Source organism: Labrus mixtus, chromosome 6, assembly GCF_963584025.1.
Source record: "Labrus mixtus chromosome 6, fLabMix1.1, whole genome shotgun sequence".
Lineage (NCBI taxonomy): Eukaryota > Metazoa > Chordata > Actinopteri > Labriformes > Labridae > Labrus > Labrus mixtus.
In genome coordinates, this window is record NC_083617.1 from 8158346 (window position 1) to 8174010 (window position 15665).

General features: G+C 42.5%; 1 protein-coding gene across 2 annotated transcripts in view; it reads right to left on the minus strand.

Annotated features, from left to right (window-relative positions):
* Positions 1-27: 27 nt before the first annotated feature.
* The window catches only part of lzts2a (leucine zipper, putative tumor suppressor 2a), a 47627-nt gene continuing 31989 nt past the window's right edge, over positions 28-15665 (minus strand). For both annotated transcript variants that reach the window (XM_061039816.1, XM_061039817.1), the window contains 7 exons: positions 8258-8942; positions 6098-6757; positions 5836-5958; positions 5549-5695; positions 4696-5208; positions 4014-4118; positions 28-3868 (listed from right to left, as the gene is read on the minus strand). In XM_061039816.1, the coding sequence (XP_060895799.1) occupies positions 3686-3868; positions 4014-4118; positions 4696-5208; positions 5549-5695; positions 5836-5958; positions 6098-6757; positions 8258-8908 (2382 nt within the window). In that variant the 5' untranslated portion in view covers positions 8909-8942 and the 3' untranslated portion in view covers positions 28-3685. The remainder of the gene's footprint in view (positions 3869-4013; positions 4119-4695; positions 5209-5548; positions 5696-5835; positions 5959-6097; positions 6758-8257; positions 8943-15665) is intronic.

Below are 15665 nucleotides of genomic sequence, written 5' to 3' on the forward strand. Positions count from 1 at the left end.
GTGTAAAAAAATGTCATTAGCAGTCAATTTAAGGTGTGACAGCTTGTTCTTTAATTAAAAACACAGTCATTTGTACAAGACATGTACACATAAAAATATACAAGGACAACTACAGACTTTATGAATAACTGAAGACACAATGTAAGTAAACATAAAAAAATGCACACAAAAGGATGAGAAAAAAAGCCACAAAAAAAGAAAGAAAGGATTTACGTTGCTTTGGTCTAGTCACAGTGGCTACATTTGAAATAGATATTTGTCTGAATAAAAGACAATGTCACTCTGTTATACTATGAAGTGTTTTACATATTTACACAGAAAACGGTTATGCAACAATGAAGAGAACTGAAACAGGAGGAGGAGGAAGTCAATGATGCATAAAGAACTTTCAGTGAAGAACTCAGTTTGGTTTGATACACCTGTACTTGTTGCTAATCTGCATTTGTGCTGCATCTGTGGTCAGTAAATAACAGTCTAGGTCTGGTTTTCAACTCGAACACGGTTGGACAAATCCAACTTGTTCCATTCAAAGGCGCTTTCCAATGCTTTATGTGAACATTTTATGCACAATGCAGACTTTTTAACTCTGGAAATGTCATGCATAATGTATTATAATCGATCATATTTGCGGATCAAATTTTCTGCAAAGGGTTCAACTGAATTTCCAAGTATAGGAAACAACCTTTTCTCACTTTGCATGACCGCTGACCTCCACTTAACGCATAAAAAGGGAAATCTTTGAGTGACTGATTCATCAACAGACAAATGACGTGCACGAAACCCAACGATGAAGACATGAACCATGTGAGATATTATGATACTGACGGTCAAATGAAAGATCAATCTAAATGGAGAGACAACAGAGCCCGAAATAAAAAGCTTTCAACTGTTTTAACAGATGCAAAGTTTGGTCATTAGAGTGTAAGTTGTGTCACAAAGATTATATCATGTAAACATTTGTCATGCATTACAGTATTAGGTGCACTCTTTCTATGCTGCCGCCTCCATTTGAAACTGATCCATCATTTGAAATATTGGTATGTGATAGATATATTCTTATATAGAAGTCTTTATACTTTGTATATTAAACCAACACTTATACCGGTACTACAACAAAATATCTTCAGGTGCTATATATAAAAAAATATACAACATCTCCTCCATTATATAGATTTCCATTTAACTATTATTCAATTTTATAGACTCTTTGTAAAATAAAAGTTCTCAGCTCACTATACTTTTTTTTTAATATATAGAGACCCACAATGCTCAGTGTTTTACAGCCCTGCATATACTGTGAGAAAACACAGAATCCCACAGTTTCAAAAATGAACATGCTCCAAGCTAGCTGATGTACCATATTCACACTGCAGCCAATTTCCTCAGACGTTTTGCTCAGAGTTGGGAGCTCAAACACTGTAATACTGCTGTTGTACTGTATTCCAGGTTGTCATACAAATGAAGTATTTCTAATAATGTTTATCATTTCACTGCTTCTTGATTGTTGAACAACTAAAACGACAATTGATAGTTCAAATAAAGAGTGACTTTTGGTAAAACATTAAAAAACATAGATGATAACCTATTAGCTAACCACTTACTAGCTAACATTACTTACACATTTTGTTAAAGAAGCTAAACTTCTAGCTAACATTATTAACACATTTTGATAGCAAAGAAGCTAATTTTCTAGCTAACAATACACTATAAACTAGGATTTAGCCATTTTCCTTTTGTATCATTTAACAAGTTTATTCCTAGCTAACATTAGCTTAAAGTTAACACCTCTCTCTTCGATTGTGTAGGAAGATCAATGCTAATGCCAGTAATATCTAGAAAGTGGCTAAATGCTAATATTACCCGTTCTCTACACATAAATGGTTTCCAAATGTGTTGATTTCAATTGAAATATGCGACGACATCCCTCATATTTTTTACTGTTCAACAATCAAGAGGCAGTAGATGACAACGATTCGTCCTTTAGTTTATAAAACTTGAGACCTGGAGCCCAGTAGTATGACATTAAAACAGCATAAAGGCTTCCAACCCTGACTATAACATTGGACTGGAAAATGGCCGCCATGTAAATGAGGTCAGCCGACAATTCACAATGGAGCGTCTGCCTCTGTAAATTATCATCTCACCACTATCTCAACAGGCCTCTTCTGAAATCTGATATAATAAAGACATGCAGACATGCCAGTCTCGTTATCTGTATAGGAGTCAGTGAAGATTATAGTCTACGGTGAGACTAGGAAGACTTTTAAAGTGTTATTTTGGCTTTGGGCTGCAAAAAGCTAAAGAAAGAGCACTAATGGGAACAAAGGGGAATAAACGGAAACTCTGAATAAGCATGCCTACAGTTCAAACACTGGCTTAAATTCTTCAGTGACGTCACATCTAAAGTAAAAGAATATGCTCCATTTTTAGATTCCTGATACCGACTGCTGAGGCGCTTTTCACTGTTATAAAAATAGTTGAGTAAGAAGCAGAGTTAGAGACAGAAAGAGAGAAGAAGACATGGAGAAAAAGGCAGAAAAAGACAAAGAGGAGAATCAGCAGCCTCTTAGTGACATCTCCAATGCTACAGTCTGCTTTCTATAGTGCTACATAATTGTAAAATGTAAATGTTTAAGTCAGAAATTGCAGCATTGAATAAATGAGTTGACAGAGTGATCAAATGTGACTCTTGGAGTTCCAGATGACATGAGCAGCTTTCAGAATAAGCGTTTCTTTTGTATGTTTGTGTCCTCTGGATTCGGAGTGAAAAAGACGGATTAGGATGTCCATATGTAAGACAACCAAGAAACAAATGTTCAAACTGGTTTTATGATTTCCTTTCCCAACAAAGGCGGCTGTATCGCAAACAAAAGTGAGCAGGACTGTTGTGGAAAATGACACCATGTTTCCCTTGGTGAGCAGATCCTTTCATTGCGGGTGGTGACCGTTTATTTCTCTGGAGTGATAACAGAAAACACATTCTTTTTCAAATAAACAGCGCTGAGGAAATCTGTCTTGTCCTTGTATAATTTGTAAAATGCGTAAACTGCTGATCGTCTGATGTTGTGACTTTTGAATGTATTTCCCCCTTTGGTGTTACTTAGTGGAAAAGTGTTGTTTTTAGTTGTTGTTGTTGTGTGATGATGTCTTCATTAAGAGCCGGCAGCGGTGGGTGTTGATAGCAGGAGTGTGGTCATGATGCATCCTTTTTATGCATGCTGGTGGCCGGCTGTTTAACCTCGTGTGCTACCAAGAAAAGGTGTGACGGTGCTTCGCCCAGATTGCTGTGCATATAGTAGCTTCTTCTTTTTTTTTGCTTTATTTTCCTTGTTGTTTTTCGGATACCCTGATTTGAACGTGGTCTAAAAAGGAAACATAGTTTTTGGAAAAAAAGTCTTTGTGCTGGCTTTATAGTGGAAAAACCCATCTAAAAAAAATAAAGAGTCCGGGGGAGAGACACGTTGTAAGGATTTACTGTAGTGCTTGTGATAGCAGAGAGTAATAATGCACCTTTTGGAGATCTCCCTTTTGACAGTGATAAGTGGTGAGTGCTTGCTCTGTGGTCCAGGTTATGTTGAAGGTAGTGCAGATTTTGCCTGGTGTTTCAATGTTTGGTTTTCATCCTCAGAGTCCTTGTGTTTTCATGTTCCTGTGCGCACATTACTGTTAGCGTGTGGATTCTCTTTTAGATCTCAGTGGCGGTGATTTCCTCAAAGTGGATGTCGTTGCTGCCACTGTGCACCTCGTAGTCCTCCATGTCCCTGCTCTCCAGCTCCAGACTCAGCTCCCTCATCACTCGCTCAAGATCCCGGTTCCGGCGGTACATCTGGATGTAGTTCTGCTGCAGCTGTTTCTGGTAGCGGATTACCTAAGTGCAGAGAGGAACAGTAAGTTAGTACACAGAGACTATTTAAGTGTTCTTTAGAAATTGTTTAATAACCTTGATTCGTCAGGGCATTTATGAAAAACACATATTGACAGACAAGAAAAAAAAAAAACCTCCTCTGTTTTACCTTTTCCTTCTCCTCGTGCCACACCCGCCTCTCATTGTCAAAGTGTGAAAGTTGCTCCTCACTCGTTCTCCTCTCGTACATGAGTTCAGCCTTCAGCCTGTCCACCTGAGAAAAAAAACAGTAAGATGAAATGTAGAAAAAAAAAAAACAGCAATACTTCAAAACTTGAAAAAGGTACATTGCTTCTTCACTTTAAAGTAACGTTAAAATGCAAAAGAAAATGCAAATTACAGATGCATTAGCAACAACATGGGCAAAATTAACATTAGAAAGCGTTATTTCACAGAATTTATGTTTTTGTCATTAATGTTGTGTTTATGATTTAACATGAAAAGCAGCATTTTAACATCATAGATCCTGTGTTGTGGTACAATATTTGAAAACAAATGGCTATTTCTTGCAAAAGATGCAACTGCAAAGCTAAAGAAGAACATTTTGTTTGAAAAGTTATAATGTACAGCTTAAAAGTGATATATTCTTCTGAAACACAGAGAAGTGATTAAGTCCAGGACAAGGGGTAAGAAAGTGTATCGTGTCATATCCTATCCTATCATACTGTACCGTATCATATCGTATCACATCTTCATCATATCGTGATTCATGATAGGTATAAAATATGAACTGTATGAATGTTGTTATCCAGTACTGATGCCTGGAAAAGAGGGAAAATAGAAACGTGTACCTGTTGTCTCAGTCCCAGCACTGCCTCTGCATTCTGCCTCTGAGCCTTTGCTTCATCACTCTCTCCTCCCCACACCAGATGAGCCTCATCTCCGTCGCGGTAAACGCAGGGACTCGGCCCCCCTCTGCCTCCCATGCTTCTACTCTGCTGAAGGGTGAGGCTCATGCACTGGCCCTTCAGAGTTACATTTCCAGGTAGATGTCCGTTATGATTAGAAAGAGTGTCACGCAGGCGGACAGACTCTTCCTCCAGACGTCCCACTTTCTCACGGAGCAGCTCCGCTTCGCTCTTGCGCCTCTGGAGTTCGTTCTCGCAGACTTCCAGCTCCAAAGTTCGCGTCCTCACGGCCGCCTGGGCCTCCTGGGATCGAGCCTGGCTGGATTGCAGTTCGGAACGGGCCTCTCTCAGCTGGGCCTTCAGCACCACAATGTCTCCGGCTTTCTGGCTAAGCTCTGACTGGATCTCCTTCAGCTGCTGCTTCAGGAGGGAGATCTCTCCAGACTTCTGACAGACCTGAAAGGACCAGAGAAAGAAAGTCAGAGAGAGAGCACTTGAAACCCTGAAAATTCAGAGAAAGAAAAAGGGTCTCAAATCGCTGATTACAAACACATCATGGATTTGTTTATTCCTGAAAGGGAAACCTAGCTCCCTTCCATGATTATAATCTTTAATTAGGTTAATTTAACCTCCTTTAAGGTGTTTTAACACCTTCCTTTAAGGGGTAATCTATGCTTTGTTAGCGAGTCAACAGTAGAGTGAGAGGTGTAGAGTGGTTAACAGTATGCACATTTAATCACATCACAGTTTGCACCTCCAATGTAACACCTTTCCAGGGTCTGACTCTCTCTCTCACCTCCCATTTGGTCTCCTCCAGCCGTGGCCCCAGCTGGGTCTGCTCCCTCTGGATGGTGGCACACCTCCTCTCCAGCGTCTCTCTGTCCTGCAGCAGAGAGGAGAAGTCCTCCTGCAGCTTCTTTTTCTCCTGCTGTAGTTGAAACACCTAAAAACACACACACATCCAGTTTGCATAACTGCCCTACACACTAGAACAGTTTGTTCAATGCAGAGTGAATCCTTAGACTCACTTCATCTTAAGCATGAATCTACACAAGGTAATAATATGTTTTATATGAAGCATACCTGTAACTGTAGCACCTGATGTGCCCGCTGAGCCTTCTGAGAGGTCTGCTTCATCTTCGTTGAACAGCTCTGTCTCAACTCCTCCATCTCTCTTTCACAGCGGCGCTGCTTCTCCTCATACACCTTTCAGAGCAAAGGGCACCAGTTAGTGTTTCTCTGTACTGCATCATAATGACATCAGGTTCTTTATTGGGTGTTTTACAGGAAGGTTTGGTCAGTGTGTGTGTGTGTGTGTGCGTGTGCGTGCGTCTTGCTGTCTCACCTGACAGATTGCGGCTTCATTCTCATCCAGATTTTCCCGGAGCTGCTGGAGCTCCAGATCTCGCTCCCTCAGCTTCTCCTCCAGCTCCCTCACCACCGTCTCGTAGCCCTCCACCGGTGGCGGCGAGTGGCCACAGGACCCGCTGTCCGACAGGGGCTGCCCGCGCCCACTGAGCGACCCAGAGCCTGTGCTCTTGCTGGATGAGGAGCGTCCACTGTCTGAGTTAGTGTGGTTGTGGCTCCCACTCCCACCTGAAGTGTTTCTTCCCAGACTGGAGGGCTCCAGCTGCCCCCCGGTGCCAGACCCAGAGCTGGAGCCCTCACTGGGGGCCAGACTGTAGCCTGTGCTGCTGTGGGTAGGGAGGCTGGAGAGGGAGTTCCTCCCTGAATCGGACATGGAGCAGGACTGGCTGCTCCGAGCATTTCGGCCTCCGCTGAAGGAGTTGCGCTTACCATCGGAACTTGAAGTGCTGCTCCCTCCATTGCCATTTGTGCTATGGGAGCTGTTGGACCCTCCAAGGGGCAGCAGGAGGTTGAGGCTGGCCTGGCTCTCTGACAGACTGCCGCCCCCTGGCCTCGGTGATAAGTAGTGCACAGAATGACGGTTCTTGGGGACAACAGGTTTGAACGCCGTAGGACGGATCAGAACTTTCTCCATGTTCTAAAAGTAAAAAAAAAAAAAAAAAAAAGTATAAGTGATTGATAAAAGCAAAGCTATGCTAATTAGCAACGGCTGACTAAAACTCATTAGTAAGGGGTGAGTGATATGCTGGCAGGTCAGCCCTCCAGGCTCTGATTAGTTTAATTTGGTTTAATTGATATTCATGGGCTTCATTACACAATTTTCTTAATGATTTTCCTATCATGTAACATACAGTGCCAGCCAAGAGAGGGAGAAAGTGAAAGAGGAGAGGACAGAGGAAATCTGATTAAAGGGCAGAGGAACAAAGAGGATGAGGAGGAGGAGGTGAAGAGAGAGCGGGTGAAAGCTCCTCAACATGTTCTGTAAGCATTTTTCTTAACGATCTTCCTCGATCTTCGAATAATTACATCACTGAATGTAAGTGAGCCCTAACGTTGATCATGACGTCTGTGCAAGGTGAGGAGCTGTCAAACGGTCCATGTGAGCCTGTCAGGCCGCTGATTAAGTTCCCCTCCAGATCAATGATAATAAATAGCCAATTAGACAGCTGAGGCAGCCTGCTGTAAAAAAAAAAAAATGGGGGCACATGCTGCAGAAATGCTCATGAGTAAGGTTTTGTATTCCAAGAAATATGTCCTTGCTATGATATGTAATGTCACGGCACGTACATATAAATATCTTCAGGTTATTGGGGGGGATAGGGATTCAGTATCATGCTGAGTAGAATAGAATAGAACTTTATTCGTCTTTCACAAAAGCACTTCACACCGCTTCACAAGAACAAAAACACAAAAACATGATGACAAACAAGACAACATTCAAGCACAGCAAGAAACCAGAAGGAGCGCCTGGAGATTTTAAATTGAAAATAATATAACATAATTTAGGTTAATAATAAGCCAGAGTTTTAAGACAGTCATTTCACAAAGTTATAGATTTAAAACAAGCTTCTTTTACTCCACGGGAAGACAGTTTTCTACTCTGTCCTAGTACCATAATAATTTAAGAAATGCCTCCAATGTTGTCTCAAGCGCTATATCACCCAGTTAGTCTGACCAGACACCATAAAGTATTAGACTTGAAAAATCTATTTGTTTGACGGAAAACATTTCTACTCCTTTGCACAAAAACAGCAGAGTGCGCTGGAAGTTGTTCTCTTCTGCCACCAAATAAACTACCTTCAAGTCATTTGAATCGTGATCCCATTGAACAACAGTTGTGGGTCTGGCAAAGTACAACGGTTAAACTCAGCAACATGTCGGCCATATAGCAACATTTTGCTGGTAGTGACATGGCTTCTGTGGCGGTTCAACGTTGTCCTGTATGTTGCCGTGCAGGTTTGCTTGTGTGCTCTCACAGCTGTAATGTGGAATTTGATTTGTACTCTGTGTTGTTTATGTTTATGTATCAGAGTTGGTAATAGGCATTAGTACATTGCTTATGATTGGCACATGATGCTAAAAGATGATGCAAAAAGGGTATCAGCTTATAGACTTATTGCCCATCTAGCCCTCTTACCTTCTCTAACTGTCCAGATACTGGGATGAGTTTGGGAGGGGGCCCTCCAATGTTGCCATTCAGTGTCCTGTTGTCCGTTTGGTCCTCAGAGTCGCTGCATGGGCTCGCAGCTGCCAGTGCCTGGTTGTCTTTCCAGCCTCCAGCGACCCCCTCATTGCTCACATGCCCAAAGTTCCCATTAGTCCCACCACCACCACCACCACCACCACCACCACCACCGCCAACTGCTCCTGCAACCGTTCCACTTCCTGCCCCAGCAGAGTTACCCGGCCTGGGCTGCTTCTTGGTGGGCAGCGGTGGAGGAAGAACTTGGGCCTGGGGAAGCGTTTGAGTGCTGATAGCCAGGAGCTGCTCTAGGGAGCTCGTGCTACGGAGGGTGTTATCCTGGAGTCGGAAGCAGCTGGTGGCCGGTGTGGAGCGGCGTGACTTGGTGGTGAACTCGCTGGCGGCCCGGCAGTGCCTCTCCTGGTACGTCCGGCCTGATATGAGGCTGCTGACAGAACCCATGGCTGTCCCAGAGCTGCAGGGACCACAGGGGCCGGGGCAGGGGCCGGAGGGGGAATGGGATGATAGTGGCCGGCACTGCTGGACGTCAAGACCTGGGTTGGGGTGGTCAGTCACAGTGACAGGAAGTGCCTGAACCAGAGCCATGGCACCCCAACGGCTTCAGACACCACCAAACACTCTGACGAGAAAGAGAAAACAGACAGCATTTTAAATCCATGCTCTATCTACATGCAACCATTGACTTTACTGAGTCTGAGACTACGTCCGTGTAGACTGTATAAAACACAGACTTTGTGACGTCACCCATTGGTGTCTGAAGAGGTGTTATGAAGCCTAAGGATAGTGACTGCCATTTTGGAGATACTGACTCCAACTAACTTCTCGCTATTCAAGAAGCAGGCATAGAGTTGGTTGAATGAATATCTTTGTTGCCAACACATGCACATCCAACTCATCATCCGTCTAACATATTCTAAATGATGAAAACAGCATCAACAAATCCAACAGTTTAAGGCCAGTAGTAACAGGATTATCTCAAATGAAGCCAAGCCTCCTGGGAAACAGCTACAACGTGCCCGTCCGTCAATCGAATCAACCACGCCCACTATTATGGCTTATTATGCACTATGCCTTCATACATTCTATATGGATAACTTATACAATAATTCCCCCCTTGAGCAGTTTTTAACACTAAAAAAGAGCTATAGAGACCAAAACTGTTTTTTTTTCCAAGCTGTAAACATGTTTATCTCTACTGTAAAAATGGCATTAATATGGGCTCTAATGGGGAGTCCTTGGCTATTGCAGACAGCCTCAAGTGGACACTCAAAGAACTGCAGTTTAGTTTTGTTGCACTTCTGCATTTGCTTCATTTTTCGACATTGTTGCCGCTTTAATGCAGCATGTTTGACATTTACCAATGCACTGTTTCATTTTTGTCATTTGCCAAATGTCTTCACAACCAAATGTATGACCCTTAAGCCTGCTTAGCTGTAACATGTATCTCCAAAATAATTTATTTTGCCTTTTCTAAATTATTTCAAATATATTTTTTGTGTGCCACTGCCACTTTACAGCTGTTTATTTGAAAGATTTCTCCAGAGGAAGTGGGTCCCCAGTCCCCCCACAGCTAAGTCCCATCCTTCATTAAATACACTCTACATCTCTTGTGATGTGATGCTAATTGTCAATGTCATTAGCGGCAGGGAGGGGGGAAAAAAAAAAAGAGGATGGATTAAGTAAAGAGTCAGGATGAAACAGACACGGGGAGAGAAAATGAGTCACGGTCATCACCATGTGCAGCTGCTCTGAGATTTTCCTGAACGTCCCCGTCTGAACCTGGTGAGCACTCATCTGTGTTCTGCAACTAAAGCGATTTGAAAACCGAACCCCTCACTGTCTGCTGATCACTACGCTCACACTCCTATCAAAACGTCTTTGAAGGCAGAATCAGAGCCTCACTTGGTCTCAGCACTATTTTTAGGATGAGAAACACGGATACATAATATTAACACAGTAAGAGGCAGCAGATTAAGTCTTCCATTTGCAGATAGTATTATCAGTGTTAGATGCCCCCGCGGGACAGAGAGGGGACACATATCCTGAGCCTGTCGTGCCAAACCAAATCTGTCTGGCCAAGTGGAATAATCCATGCCAGCGATGGCTGCACACAGTCTGCCAGGGCTACAATTGTGCACACAAACAGCACTGTGAAAGTAAATGAACATCCACACACACACACACACACACACACACACACACACACACACACACACACACACACACACACACACACACACACACACTGAGTCAGTGTATTCATAGCATTCAATGATTATTACATGAACTGGAAACGTTAGCAAGTCTAAATAAACTAAATAAGACAGTTCTCTTTCCCAAATAGCTCAACACTGTTTTGGTGATGGGCTACTTTGACGGAGATTTTTTTTTTTTTTTTTTTTAATTTAAGATTTAGGAAATGAGACGCAACAGGTCTTCTTTGTGCAGTGTTAAGCAAAACATGAAGTTGATGAAGGAGTTTATTTGTTTAATGTGCAGTGTGGATAAAACAAATGAAATACACAAAGCAGCTGAACTGTCAAAAATAAATCCCACACATATGATAAACATAGAAGTATATGAACAGTTTTTGTTGAAGAAATTGTTATCGGATTGCAGTAAATTGCAAGATGCCTCTGCATGTTGTGATTCATAATGTTTACTTAAAAACATTACAGTAAAGCACTACTACCACTTAACAATGGCATCAATTGTTATGGAAGCCAGGGAGCCTTGATGTTCTTCAAATAAAAGCTGCTGTCAGACCAAAGTGGTTTACCGGGTGTTATTAGCTGTGATGTGTGTTAATCATTCTATTTGTCTTATCATAAAGAAAAGCCACATATATAGACCTCTTTCAAATGGACACACTAAAGGGCAGACGATTGGTACAAATGGGAAAAGTTTGTAGCTTTTCACACTCTCTCTCCTCTGAGACATCCACAGTGTTGAACTCGGATGTTCACCCAGTTCGTAGGAACACTAAGTGCATCAACACAGTTAGCTAATGAAACCTAGAGATGTGCGGTTGTCTTATTGTTTGTTGGTGTCAACTTTACAACAACGCTTTTCAAAGACACAATGAAAGAAGCCACTCTTTTCATATGTAAAATAGTGGTTTTATGATGTTTGTTGTTTGCAGCCGTCTTCAGTACCAGTGTGAGAAATTTGTGGGCAGATTTAATTTTTTTTACAAGGTCAATCAAGCAATTTGTTTGAAGAATACAGGTGACTTTAGAATGCAATTTTTGTAACTTGTCCATGCCTTCAAGAGGTAGGTAGGAAGCAACTGCAGAGGTGACAAGTTAGGAGGTTTTGGAACTTAAAGCCATGAATTTATCTTTGATTTTGGTAAGATACAAACATGTGGTTGGTTGTTCATTTTTTAGCAGAAACCTCAAGACATGTTGGACTAAAATGGATGGAGAAATAGCTTAAATATAGTCAGTAGAGCAGAGAGGGTAAGAAGAGAAAAATCAAATAGGGTTTAGTGTATTTGTTAATTATCATTAAGCAAAGGATGAGAAAGTTGAATCCATCTGAACTAAACTCTGAATCTGTGTGTACGTGACAGGGAGAGACTTCATGAGTTCACATGAGTCAAAGAGATAAAGATATTTGCGGTATGTGATCACTTCCCATTCCAAAGTAATCACGCCTCACGACCTCCTTTTACCTTTTATCCTGCCGTTCCCACCTCCTCTTCTCTCCCAGCCTTGACAAGGACCTCTCAGGCAGGGATAATAGAATTAACAACCCCTCGAGACCATCAACCGTGACCCCCCAAAGCCCTTTCTCTCTGACCCCCTGATGGGTGGAGCTGGTCTGATTCTCTCCTCCCACCCCTGTGACCTTCAAGGGTCTGGTTTTGTTCTGGCTACTCTGGCAACAAATCCAAAAAGCCAATTTTCTCCCTCTGATGTTTCTCACTGGTTGTTCCTCCCTTTTTTTTCCCCTCCCCCTGCATTCCTATGAAAAAGTAAAACAAAAAATGCTTCTACCATCCCTCCATCAAGCCTCCACCTTCCTCATTGCATGCATCCTTCTCTGCTGTCAGCAGCATAAGACAGGAAGAGAAACAAAACAGTCATCTCTAATAATAGAAAGCATCTCGAGTGCCTGAAATCACTCTGATAGTCTTTCATGAGGCGTTCTCTCGGCGAGGCATTTGATTTGGTGTTCAAAAATAACTCCTATAGTGGTGCAGCGAACTCTTTTGGGGTCAACCAGGGGCCACTTAACACCACATCCTGACATCTAAAACTATTAAATGATGCTGAATGGCTTAAACCCGCCCCACTGCCTCTGACAGGAGCTGTGAATACATCGAGGGGGTTGTGAGAGTTTGTCCTCCACATGCCACTGACAGGCCCCTGGATGAGTGTGAGCAGGACTGACAGAAGAAAGAGGTTCCCAGGTAGCTTTCTAACAAGATCCAGAGGTGGGGTTTGTGACGGGGAAATAATCCTGTTATGATAAGTCTGTTAATAACAAGGGAGAGAGGAAGGCCATTATTCTGCAGCAGGAGATCACACACTGCAATCACACGCAACCTCTGAGCTGTTCCGGAGACTCTGCTGGGCACAGGACAGAGTCAGAAAAAGCAAGGACCCAGCAGAAGTGGGTTTAGGAGCAAGGACACAAAGGCGGGCTGGTAGGGGGAGCAGTGGAGGGGGTTCGAGGGGAATTCCAATACCAGGTAGTCCAAAGAGAGGCTCCAAAGAAGAGGCCCTGCGATCTTGAGAACACTGGGCACCTATAATCCTGTTTGGACATTATTTGGCCAGCGGACAGACACAGAAGTCTGAGCACCTTAAGATCTCCCAGCAGGGAAATCAAATGTGAAGGGAGACATTGTTTCCTATCAAAACCATCTCCTCTACTGCTGAGCGATGAAAATGTTACTTCTCTCTTTTTTTTATCTACTTTTCCCACCATGGCTCTCAGATGTTGCTATGATAAGAGACACAAAGCAAAAAGAAATGTCAGTTTTCATTAACACTGTGGCCTTGTGGCTAAGGACACATATACAGGAGCTTCAGTTGACTTTCTTCAGGATAAAAGAAACAAAGCTGTCCCAGTCCTGTAAAAGCTGGGAGCTTATGGGTGCATGTTGTCACATCTTTGCACCCCCTGAACGTGGACAGGAGCAACCTCACAAAGCATGGTGTCTGTGACAACATACTCCCTAACTTTGGTGAATTTAAACCCTTACCCCTTAATGCATCCATGCATTGGTTACAGTACATTTTCAATAAAAAGAAATGACTGCTATTTATGCTATAGTGGAACATTTTTGTTGCTACCTGTTGTTTCAACACAATCACAATATTAACAAAAGAATGGAGAAGAACATACTGGCGATCAGAAAACACAATGAAACAGTTTCATGATGTGCATGGATATCACACGATTTGTGTGCATATATTCTATGGTCATGTGCGGGTTGCCCACTCGCTCAAGGTGAATTTTCCTGAGTATTTCCTGCTGCGTTCGCACAAAAGCTCAACCAAAAAAAAAACACAGGGGACTGGCAGGAAAAACTCTGGGTGAAGCAAGAGTGATGAATTTATTTTTAGTTGCTTTGTGCAAGTTTGAAGCACTTTGTCACTTATTTACACTGGCAGTTAAGGGTTCAATCATTCATCAGTTTTTATTTATTTTTCCCTCCAAAAAGAGGTGCCTTACTTACTGTGGGTGAAAACAATGCAGGAAAAACGGTAAGTTTGCCCCAAACTGTAAATTTGAAGCTAAAACCAAAGACACTCAAAGTGTTCTGCAGAGTTTGATGACAATTATCTTCATGTTTATCACTAAAGAGATCCCTTTCCTCCCACACAAAGTGATCTATTGATAAAAGGAAATTTGTTGTTGAAGATTTAAGTATTGATCCTGGTAAAACTGCCATATTTCAAGGGTCTTCCACCTCCTTCCTCCACTTTCATCCTTCTTTCCTGTTCCTATTTTCACCCATATCCCTTTCCTCTCTTCCCGGGCAGGATTATTGCTCCACCACTCTCCTGTCACTCTTTCCTTTTCCATCCCCCATTTCCCTCACCTCCCCTGCTCACTGGTCTATGCAGCTAAATTTTCATCTGACCCTCCTTTAACATGAACACAGCAGCGTGACTAACAGAGGGCCAAGCCAGCGTGAAGACCAAAGCAACAGGTGGAAGGTATAAAATTTGTGCATTGGAGCAGGCACTCTATGGACAAGGGCAAACGTATCAGCATTCAAGGTATAATCAGAACCATTCATAAAAAAAATGTTTTCTTTAATGGGGAGTCAAAAGAGAAGAGTTTCCATATTAAAGCAGGATGTTATGAAACTGTTGGAGCTTGTTCAGACCAGGAGAAATATCCTACTTATGCATACAGAGCCTGGGTGGCCTTGATTAATCCTGAGACCCGTGATCTCTGTGGAGGGAGAGAGTGAGACAGACAGACAGAGATAAGGAGAAAATCCACAAGCCAGGTGAGTCAGAATAATCCTCCTCGGCTGCTAACAAAAGGAAATCCACAAGTACAGGCAAGGCAGCAGCACACTGACACACGTAATACCTCAGCAGGGTAATCAGTCTTCACTTAATCTACTATCCCAATCATTTGTCATGCATCTACTGACTGAAACTGCACAATAAAACTTCAAACAGGCAAGGAAATGGTATTGAGATGAAGTCAGCCGACTCAAGTGTAAAATAAGAAAGGCCTTTTAATGTTTTGCCAGAAGACCCGAGGTTATAATAGGCCTCCATTCCAACACAATGATTGTCTGTCTGCGTGGTAGCTCACTGTCACCTACCCCCACATGGATTTGCTTTAAGATCTCGCCGTTTGTGTGCGTGTGTGTGTGTGTGTGTGTGTGTGTGTGTGGGTGTGTGTATTGGAGATTGCTGAATGCATGCAAACCTACTGAGGCCTCATTAACCCGTCGCCTCAGTGCCAAGTCTCCTTTCACTCAGATCATGGTGATGTTGCCCTTTTTGGCAATCTAACATGGTTGACATTGTAGCTTTACAAAACTTTCAAATTCTTGCATCCATGCCTTGCAGCTATCTGACTTCATTAAACCAGGTTTTTCTTCTGTGACACAAAAGGAGAAGTAAAAGTTTCTAAAAAAAAAAAAAAAAGTGAGTTCGGTAAGGCGTAATTGGCAGAAGATCCTCCCACAGTATTTTTTTCCCCCCCTAATCTTCTTTCACAAAAACCTGTTGCAGATTTTAGATTCCTACTCCTTTTGGAAGTGTTGCAATGGCGGCAGAGGCCCACACTATTTATGCAAATGAGAAAGAGAGACACAAGAGAAGTTGGAAACAGGAAGGTAGAAGGAAAGAAATAAAGA